This window comes from Bombus pyrosoma, linkage group LG18, assembly GCF_014825855.1.
Source record: "Bombus pyrosoma isolate SC7728 linkage group LG18, ASM1482585v1, whole genome shotgun sequence".
Lineage (NCBI taxonomy): Eukaryota > Metazoa > Arthropoda > Insecta > Hymenoptera > Apidae > Bombus > Bombus pyrosoma.
Window position 1 is genome coordinate 2,035,070 of NC_057787.1, and position 10,568 is coordinate 2,045,637.

At 34.5% G+C, this 10,568-nt stretch overlaps 1 protein-coding gene across 4 annotated transcripts; it reads left to right on the forward strand.

Annotated features, from left to right (window-relative positions):
* Positions 1–4,476: 4,476 nt before the first annotated feature.
* Positions 4,477–10,208, forward strand: LOC122577183 (dnaJ homolog subfamily B member 6-like). Of its 4 annotated transcripts, none has more exons than XM_043748322.1 (6): positions 4,477–4,589; positions 6,896–7,010; positions 7,925–8,034; positions 8,822–8,992; positions 9,263–9,521; positions 9,692–10,208. In XM_043748322.1, the coding sequence occupies exons 2-6, from the start codon at positions 6,946–6,948 to the stop codon at positions 9,789–9,791; spliced, it is 705 nt and encodes a 234-aa protein (XP_043604257.1). In that variant the 5' UTR covers positions 4,477–4,589; positions 6,896–6,945; the 3' UTR covers positions 9,792–10,208. The 4 variants fall into 4 exon arrangements, with proteins under 4 accessions (XP_043604257.1, XP_043604258.1, XP_043604259.1 ...); XM_043748323.1 differs by having other exon boundaries at positions 4,480–4,509; XM_043748324.1 differs by having other exon boundaries at positions 4,485–4,561.
* The last annotated feature ends 360 nt before the right edge of the window (positions 10,209–10,568 follow it).

Consider the following 10,568-nt stretch of genomic DNA (forward strand, 5'->3'; position numbering starts at 1 on the left):
GGGCTGGTAAATCTACCGACCTACTTATATAATATCTTTCACCTTTTGTTGCAATTTTAATTGCTGGTATCTGTTGCTGCATTGTTAGGCTTCTCTTCACTATCACTAATCGCTAATTTTACTTAGCACTAAGGAAATTCACAGATCACTACCCCGGAGCACACGTCTGTTTACTTCGGTTGCCCGGGCAGAACTGAAACTGTAAGGGTGTGCTGATATTATAAGAAGTTGTTTTTCCATTAGAATGCAATGAAATTTAATCATTTGATCATTTTTATTGCAAATTGAGGCCTTTAACAATTTATTACAATAATCATTTTTATAATTTTAATAGTTTTTACGAGCGAAAACTAAGCTCACACTTTTGTGATACTAGTTTTTGATTTAGAACTGTGTTATTTTATATTGAATGCCAGTTCTTGATGAAAATAACTGTACTGTTATAGACAAACGCATGACTATTATAAATTAAGAGAAGAATTCTTTTTAATTATGAAGTGTATTGCTATAAATTAAAAGCGTAGTTGTTAAAAATTAATGGTGTAACTGCTTTAGATTAATAATAAATTGTTATAAATGAATATCGTAATTATTATAAATTATTAGTATATCTGTTATAAATTAGTGGTCTAAATGTTGTAAATTAATTGTTTAAACGTTGTTGATTAATAGCTGAAATATTATGAAGCAATAGTTTGAATGTAGTTAATTAATAATTTAAATGTTGTCAATTAGTGACACAAATGTTATAAATTAACAGTTTAGATGCAATGAGGTAATGATTTAAATGTTATAAATTAATACCTCTAATGTTATAGATTAATACCTCAAATGCAATAAATTAATAGGTTAAACGTTATAAATTAATAGCTTAAATGTTAGAGAGTAACAGTTTGAATGTTAGAAATTAATGATTTAAAAGTATAAATTAATGGCTTGAATGTTATAAATTAATACCTTGAATGTTATAAATTAATGGCTTACATGTTATAAATTAATAGTTTAAATGTTATAAATTAATAGCTTAAATGTTAGAAATTAACAGTTTATATGTTAGAAATTAATGATTTAAAAGTATAAATTAATGGCTTGAATGTTATAAATTAATACCTTGAATGTTATAAATTAATGGCTTACATGTTATAAATTAATAGTTTATATGTCATAAATTAATAGCTTAAATGTTAGAAATTAACAGTTTAAATGTTAGAAATTAATCGTTTAAAAGTATAAATTAATGGCTTAAATGTTATAAATTAATGGCTCAAGTGCTATAAATTAACAGTTTAAATGTTATAAATTAATAGTTTAAATGTTAGAAATTAATGACTTGAATGTTAAAAATTAATGGCTTAAATGTATAAAATAACAATTTAAATGTTGTAAATTAAGAGCTTAAATGTTATAAATTTATAGTTTAAATGTTGGAAATTAATGGTTTATATGTATAAAATAATAGTTTAAATGACGTAAATTAATGGCTTAGTCGTTATAAATCACTAGTTTCAATGTTATTATTTGATATTTTTTTTCACTTACCTTATATTTAAGATCCTTTTCCATGTTCACTCTCCGGGAGTTCAAGCACGAAAGAACTCGCGCGCGACTTGCATGTTCCTTATATAGCTTGACAAGGTGTGGGGATGTTAATCAAACTGTAACGATTTTTTGACATAGCAGGAGGCGGTTTTTCCATTATAAGAAAATCAAATTGAACAATTTCTTAATTTTTAGCGTTAATAGGCGTCTTTAACGATTTAATGCGATATCCATTTTTATCATTTTAATAGTTTCTACAAACTAAGACTAAATTCATACTTCTTTGATACTAGTTTTCGATTATCAATTAGTTTGAACAAAAAGGGGAAAAAGACCTAACGGCAGTCGATGACGTTACTGTGAAATAAGTTAAGGTATTAAATAATCGGACAGATAAAATTCATGTTAAGCATTATATTATATTATCGATATTCGATCATTTACTCGTGCTAATTACAAAATAAAATGTTCTTTTTTCTTGAATAACACCTACATCACTGTCTGCGATATTTAAAATTCTTATTTAACGCTTACTTAAAAGTCAGGTTCTTTTTTTATTCCTCTCAAGCTAAACGAGTAAATTTACTTATTATAGTTTTAAATAAAATAGCTTTTTCTTCAATACCATCCACATCGCTGTATGTGATACAGATACTAATTTTATAGCGAATAATATGAACTAATTTGCTATAATCGCGGTTAGGTATTTTTTCGTAAGATCTATCAAAGGATCTACTAGGCTATTTGCGAGGGATTTATTGATTCCTTGAAGGATGGTTTGATTGTTATAAATTAATATTTTAAATGTTGTCAATTAATGTTTCTATTGTTATGAATTAATATCGTCGTTAATAGTTGTTAATTAGTTGCTTAAATGTTGTTAATTATTGGTTGGGTTGTTGTAAATTAATGGCCTAAATGTTATAAATTAATGGTTTATATGTTATAAATTAATAGTTTAAATGTTACAAATTAATAGCTTAAATGTTAGAAATTAACAGTTTATATGTTAGAAATTAATGGTTTAAAAGTATAAATTAATGGCTTAAATGTTATAAATTAATGGCTTAAGTGCTATAAATTAATAGTTTAAATGTTAGAAATTAATGGCTTAAATGTTAAAAGTTAATGACTTAAATGTATAAAATAACAATTTAAATGTTGTAAATTAAGAGCTTAAATGTTACAAATTAATAGTTTAAAAGTATAAATTAATGGCTTAAATGTTATAAATTAATGGCTTAAATGCTATAAATTAATCGTTTAAATGTTAGAAATTAATGGCTTGAATGTTAAAAGTTAATGGTTTAAATGTATAAAATAACAATTTAAATGTTGTAAACTAAGAGCTTAAATGTATAAAATAACAATTTAAATGTTGTAAACTAAGAGCTTAAATGTTATAAATTAATAGTTTAAATGTTAAGAATTAATGATTTAAACGTATAAAGTAATAGTTTAAATGACGTAAATTAATGGCTTAGACGTTATAAATTACTAGTTTCAATGTTATCATTTGACATTTTTTTTACTTATCTTGTAAGTAAAACACCTTGTAAGTAAAAGTAAGTTGTAAAATAAAATAGCTTTTTTCTTCAATACCATCCGCATCGCTGTACGTTATACAGATATTAATTATGTAACGAATAATATGAACAAATTTGCTGTAATCGCGGTTAGGTATTTCTTCGTTAGATCTGTCAATGGACCTATTAAACTATTAGCGAGAGACTTACTGATTCCTTGAAGAAGTATCAAATTCTATGAAAATTAACTAAATGATTTTATTCGATTAGTATTCGACAATATCTATCATATTCAGCATTCTTCTTTTATAATAGATTCTTCTCGGATCAATTATTTTATAATAAATTGCAGACTACGTCACTATATATTATAAGATATTTGTCTATAGCCCATGAGTATCTGTTGTACATACACCTCCATTATGCTCAGATTTTTGAAGAATACGCGGAGCCACGTGGATATTTGTCTGCACATGGCGAAAATGCGCAGCGAGAGCTCTCAGCTTTTCGAGAAGCAAGCTATTTTTGGGAACGTATTATACGTGTCCGTTTGAAGTTCGTTCGACAATATGCAAGAGAGCTTCCTGGAAAAGAAGCGTTAGATTGTTCATTTTGCGTGTAATAATAATTGTTTGTCATATGACATTATGCCAAGTTTACGATACGAACAGTCAGTCCATTGCTTGTAAGTGGTGAATTTATAATAAAGTTTAATGAAAGAAGATTAATAGTTAGGTTACGACTCAGCATTCTTTTCTTTTATCATCCAACCCTGAATTTTACATGACAGAAGCATCGCGGACGTCTAAAAAACGCGTGTGTAGTGGAGAGTGTGGCGGATCGGTAACAAAAGGACGCCGACAGGTAGAGGACATCAACACGGACGTAACACCCCCCGGGCGATTCGGCTACCCAACCGTCAACACCAGAGGGCTACTACGACGACAACGAGTCTGTCTCTCTGGCTAGCGGTCGAATATACAGATACCGCACAATACAAATACCGCAGCTGGCGATACTCCCTCTGCGTCTAAGGCAGGGATTACCGGATGTAGCCTTACTGACGAGTCCACCGATAATTGAAATTTCAAACTTGGAAGAAATGTCCAACACCGCGAGAAATTTTCATGGAATTTAGTTTGGAATTTTCACGAATGATCGCGCGCAGTAGAAATCGAACAAAGCAACAGTGAACGGTCAAATTGATAAAGACTTGTTTAGCAGCCACGAATTCGTTTTCGATCCCTGCGCGATGAACGAGATATTTGGATAGTTGCGGTTGCCAGCGAGGACTTTGTTTACTTAAAGTGGCAACAGCGCAAGGCGCGGCGTGATTATCGCTGTGTGCCTTCGTTCCAAGTATTTCAGGAACCTGTAGGTTGAAATTAAATACTGCGTGAAACGATGGGTTATGCGAGATGACGACGCAAGTGTATGGCTAATTGTGTGTACAAAAAATCATAGAACATCGAAGTATAAGTGGTGAAACAGGGATGGTGGTTGTACTAAAAAATTACGATAAAAGTTACGAACAAACAAAACTATTTAAAGCCCATTTTTGTTTGTTATTATTTGAAAATGGCAATTACTTTCCTGCGCGACCTTCTTTCGATACTTTTGCGAGTATATTTTGTGCGTTGTACGTTGGAACGTTTTAAAGTTTCTATAGCAAATGAATTATAAAATACGAATCTACCGATTAAGATATTTGTTCCAAAAAAGAGAATTTATAGAGAGAAGGCACAGTTTCTTCTTCGCAGGATTCTCCGCCGAAAAAGATTTTGCTACTCGCGAGCGAAAGAGTGACGTGGCATAGAGGCCACGAGAGGGGGTAAACAGAGCAATGTAACGAATCGCTGTTGATTTTATGGTCCTTCTTCGGCAATAAGGTCCCATTGCGAATAAATTAGCGTCATCAACATAATAAAATCTTTGTTGTTCATCGCGTGATACAATCCGCACGCCATCCCTCGTTATCTGGCCGCCAAAGGCCCACGTATCGTTATTCAGACCCTCAATGAACTTTCGCACGTTCGCGGAGAGACGCGATCTCGAAGAAGCGCGCCAACGGGAGTCGTAAATTCCCGTTACGATTGACTAATCGACGCCACGAATCGTACGATCCCTTATTTCTTGTGGGATAATAAGGGTGATTAATTGTAATAACGCTGCGATGAACAGGTTACTATGTATTTAATTGACCCAACAACTTCGGTGTTATACAAGAATGAATGTTTGAATGGACAACAACGAGTGAGTACGATCTGAGACTCTTTTCGTGTCGTTGCGTATGATGATGTATTTTGTCGACTGACTGTATTCGACTTGTTGACTTCTTGAGGTTTCTTGAACTGTCCTTTGGCACGAGATGATGTAGACTGCCTGCTCACTTGCTCGAGAGTTGTGGAAGCAATCCGATGTTGACTGTCCGAGTATCTTATCCGAGTGAGTTGCGTTCTCGTAGCATTACGGAGGAAGGCTCGGTGTGGGTATTCTTGGGAGAACCCAGCTTTCTCGTTAGAGAAATATTCGCTTTCTCCTTAATTAGTACGAACGCATAACAAACCCAAGGACCTTTAAGAAGCTGTTATAGACTGAAAATATTTATAGGACTAGGAATTACTTTAAGGCAAACATGTAAATTGCTAGCATATATAACAAGGTTAATGTTTTACGGGGGTCATTAGGTTTATTGAGGGACTGAAGAACGGCGCGTAGGTCATCGGCTGCAAGGTAGCGAGGGATTGAATGCAGATGTCCCACGCGACATAACACTCAATAAACCTAGGAAGACACCATAAAGTTAATTTTAACTTGAGGGAATCTCTAATCTTGTAGGTGTTTTGTTTTATGAATGGTCCTTAGAACAATCCTTAGGTTTATTGTGCGCTCATACAAATTATGGAGGAGGCAGATATTTACCTAACAGAAAAAGCGAATTTTTCTCGCGAATAATGTCACCCATGAGCCACGTTGGTAGGGGGCTTCCTCCACCTATCTTTATCTATTAACGTCGGTTCTAACCAATGGGTATCGCGGATCGTTAATCCTCACTTTCCTAACGAAAAGTTTGAACAACGAATCCGTTTCCTTCATACAACAAACACCCACACCGAGCTTTCCTTCGTAAGGAGAGCGGACAAGGAGTAAACAGTCAAATCTCAGCTAGACAACAGTCTATATCTCAGCTCGAAAACAGTAAACAATCAAATCTCAGCTTGACAACCATCAAATCACATTCGCCAACACAAAGAGTCTCACTCGTAGTTTCACAGACGACATAATTGTATCAAATATTAAAGTATACATAGTTGTTGTAAGTATATATATTATAACCTATTAAAATTAGCGTTATACTCCCTCAACCACCCCTATTATCGTGACAGAAATAGGGGATCGACCTATTTGCGGCGTCGATTATTCAAATCGTAACGGGAATTTACAACTCCCGTTGACGCGCTTCTTTGAGATCGCGTCTCCCCGTGATTGGTCGAAACAATATTTTATTGAATTTGTTAAAATCATAGAAAATTGTCCTAAATGTGGAGGTATATAGGTCTTCTTTCTTCGAGAAAATTTATACTGGGAGATCTAAAAATAATGGCCAGATTATCGTAACTTTCGGAAAGTTTAGAAACCTCTGTCGTACATTATACTATCAAGCTTTCCTTCCTATGTGGTTTCTGTCTTTTCTAAAGATGCCCCTTTCGTTCAAAGCAACTAGACTGTCGGAACGAAAGCTGTATCTTTCCCTTCTGATTCGTTCGTGTCTCGTTACATGGCTGCTAATTGGCCTGCTAATTACTATAACCGTCTCTCTGCATTGCTAGTGACAGGTGATTTCCCAAGTCCTAATACCCAAGTGCGAACACTTTGAACGATGGCTGGCTACTACGAGATACTAGAATTGCGATGCACCGCCACAAAGGAGGACATCAAAAGGGCGTAAGTAATAACTCAGTAAGAGCAGAGCAGCCAGTTATCAACGGAGAAGAATGTACAAGAATACTCGAATGTTTAACTTGCATTTAATATTCCATTATAAGATTGAATTAGTATTAAAAAAATTATAAAGAAAAAGCCAAGTTTAACGAGGATATGTTATAAAGATATATATATATATATATATATATGGCGAGTATATATATGTAGTATCTTCAATGGAATATACTGTTATTATATCCTGATATTTGTGATTTATTTATAATGAATGGATTGTACAAATACAGACAGAAAAACGATGGTAGATTAACATGAACTAATCGCAATAACACGCTACAATTTAGACAACTTTTAACACAACGGATCCAACGTTCTTTCTCACGCGGACCACTCTCTCGACAACGCTAACAACACTATACTCTACAACACAACTCGCACTCTCTGGCTTCTCGGTTTATTCTCTCCGACTTCCAAACTAAAACTGCCTGTTCTCGCATCTCTTTTGTCTTTTCGTAGACCCACCACGTACGTGTTCCGCGACCGTTCGTGGCCAAGACCACGTAGGTCCTTTTTACAAAACTATACGATTGAAGAACGCCTCGGGTCTCGCGACATTGTATCGCTAACTCCTAGGCCTTATGTCCGCGATACTGCATATATATGTTCAAATGAATTACCTTATCATAAATAAGTGTGATTACTTGTTTGTCACTGGTGCTATTTTATTAGACGAATGGTAAATGCCATGGGTGGGGAAAGACTGAATGAATGGCTTTCTATTTCAACTCCGTTGAGGCAGCTGGCTCTGATCTAAAAGTCGATCAGCACTCTCAGTTAGAGGGAGTCAAGAGACTTCTTAAGTTCTATTATAAAGAAGCATCGCTGGTCGGTTGATTAAACAAAGCATTACCTTACAGATATAGAAGATTGGCATTGAGATGGCATCCTGACAAAAACCCTGAAAACCTAGAAGAAGCGAACAGGAGATTCAAAGAAATATCCGAGGCGTACGAAGTCTTAATTGATGGTAAGTTTCAGTCGTTTCTCGTCGTCCTATTGTCGACTCCGTGGCCAAACATTTTCCTTCGTTTTCTTTCAGTTTTATTTTATTTTATTTTTATTCTTTATTTTGAATTTGATTTTGTCTTTTCTTCTCTTTCACTTTTTTTTTTACTTTTTTAACGGAACATAGACGAAGAATAGAAATATTATTTGAGGCATAGCAAATGTTTTACTGACGAAAAATTCAGCATATGTTAGGTATCTTAATCCCTCATTCGCCTTAAAAGAGTCACTCCTTACTCGAACTCGTAGGACTCAGGAATCTCTAATAGGTTTTCCTGACCAGTTTCTCTACGAGTCCTTGTGGAAAACTCGAAAGATACATTTTTCGCCGTAAACGGAGATAATATTGCCTGTAATCTTACCGCATCTCTAACAATTTTGCTATCGTTCGACTGATTGAAAAACAAGAACGATCAAGTTGCTACGAATAATTTCCTCCTAAGAAAGGCAGTTCTTCAAAGAACTAAATCGTTCCATCGTATTTATATTAAGAAACAGTCTTCAATATTGGAATTATTTGATCTCTTAAAGTTTTCACAAATTCTTCGGAGGCTGTCCTCTTTAATGATTTTGCTCTTACAGTGGACGACCTCAGATTGATGTTACAAATCATTCAGCGTATTCTACTAACCTGACAAGTCTTGCAGTACTTGCCTCTTGGAATTTGCAACAAATCAAACTAAGCAATCCGCTTACAACTTTTATTTTACAATTAGTAATAATCGCTTATTGTTTTATGTGCTTTTCAGAAAGGAAAAAAAGCATCTATGATCAATATGGAAAGGAAGGACTTCAAACGTTCCATGCTGAGAAGCGATACAAGAACAACTTTAATCCGTGCTTCACTGGACCCTTCATGTTTAGAAACGCTGAGGAAGTATTTAGAGAATTCTTTCGTACTACTTCTTTCGAGTTCCCTAGTAAGTAAACCCATCCTGCCAGTCTTTGATCGGTGAATCTGTGTAGTACCAACTACATGCACCCTAAAACACATAGAATGAAATATTTCTATTATTATGAATGAATTATCTATTAAAATGAAATATTAATGAAATAATAAGCACGCAAATAAATATGCATTTACCTTATTCACTGAATGATAAAAACGTATTCAAGTAATTAACCGAATAATAGATGTTTAAATAGTAGTAAGAACTATGTGATTAATTGGTGTTTTAATTGTCCCAAAGACCCTATTGGAGTCAGTGTACACCTCGGACCCAGCGTGCATAGTCATCCAAGCAGTAACAGCATTAGACCGCCATTCTTTGGCTCGTTCGAATTTCATCCCTTTGGTTTCCCACGATTCAACAACTCGTTTCAAGTTCTGCCAGGAAGCTTCACCTGGTTCAATACGAATCGCAGTCGAGTCGGCAGTATTAGTACTATGATAAGACAGACAAGTATTTCAACTCAATTTATCCACGGCAAAAAGATCACCATCCAAAGGTAAGAACAATGAACAAAGAATTTATCATAGATATTAAATCGTATGTAGGTGATTCCATAAGACAAGACATGAGACGTCACTTATATATATTTGTAAAAAAACATGAGACAGAATTTTGGTGTATTACCTGCAACATGTGCAGAACGATTTGTATCTGTGATTGTTTCAGGATTTTCGAAAATGGAATGGAAATAATAATGGCGTACGAGAATGGCGTGCTAAGGTCGAAGACGGTGAATGGCGTGCCACAACTAATAATATACAGTTAAAATCACTTCTCTATCAAGAACGTTCGCTCGATCTCCGCTTGACAATTGAGAAATTCTTCGTCGTGTCACGTTTGCAAGTAATATTTCTGCGCTCTACCGAGATGTGTTCCAACTACCTACCTACCTGATATAAATATAAAAAAAATGAAAGAAAAGAGAGCACAATTGTCACCGGGGCTAATCTAACAATTCAAAATATTCTTGTGTCTATTATTTAAATCGTTTCTTCATCAATTTACTTCGTTTTATCTATTTTATTTATTTTATCGTTGAAATATTCTATTAGAAAATATTGTTTAAATGTAGCAGCTGTTTGACATATTCTCCACACATTGTGTAACAAGAGAACAGTAAAATACATATACATATATGTCGGAGATGAAAGAACACCGGAGCCTCTCTTCGGAACTTGGGGAGAATCCCGTAATATTGTAATCCGGATTTTACCATAGCCATAATTAAATAATTGTCATTCAATCCGATTGTGTTTATTCGAGATTTGCAACAATGAGCTTGGGCCCGAGGCGACAATCAGTCGCCAACGTAGCCGCGGTCAACGGATAAACGTTTACCTAAAGAAAGGCATAGAGTAACCGTATAGCTCTCCTTGAAAAAATACAGCAGCGGCACGCGGCAGTAAACACTCCAACGGATTCTGTCCCGTGGCTTGCTACACAAAGACCGCATCCTTTGAACAAGATGATTGCCAGATGTCGATGCATCTCCATAGTACATATTCAGCTAGCCTAAGGACCCGCTATAAATCTTAGAATTTAT

Coding starts and splice junctions, on each gene's coding strand:
- LOC122577183 (XM_043748322.1), top strand. CDS start 6,946: ATGGCTGGCTACTACGAGATACTAGAATTGCGATGCACCGCCACAAAG. Junction 8,035..8,821: donor GTACGAAGTCTTAATTGATG/GTAAGTTTCAGT, acceptor TGTGCTTTTCAG/AAAGGAAAAAAAGCATCTAT. Junction 9,522..9,691: donor AAAAAGATCACCATCCAAAG/GTAAGAACAATG, acceptor TGATTGTTTCAG/GATTTTCGAAAATGGAATGG.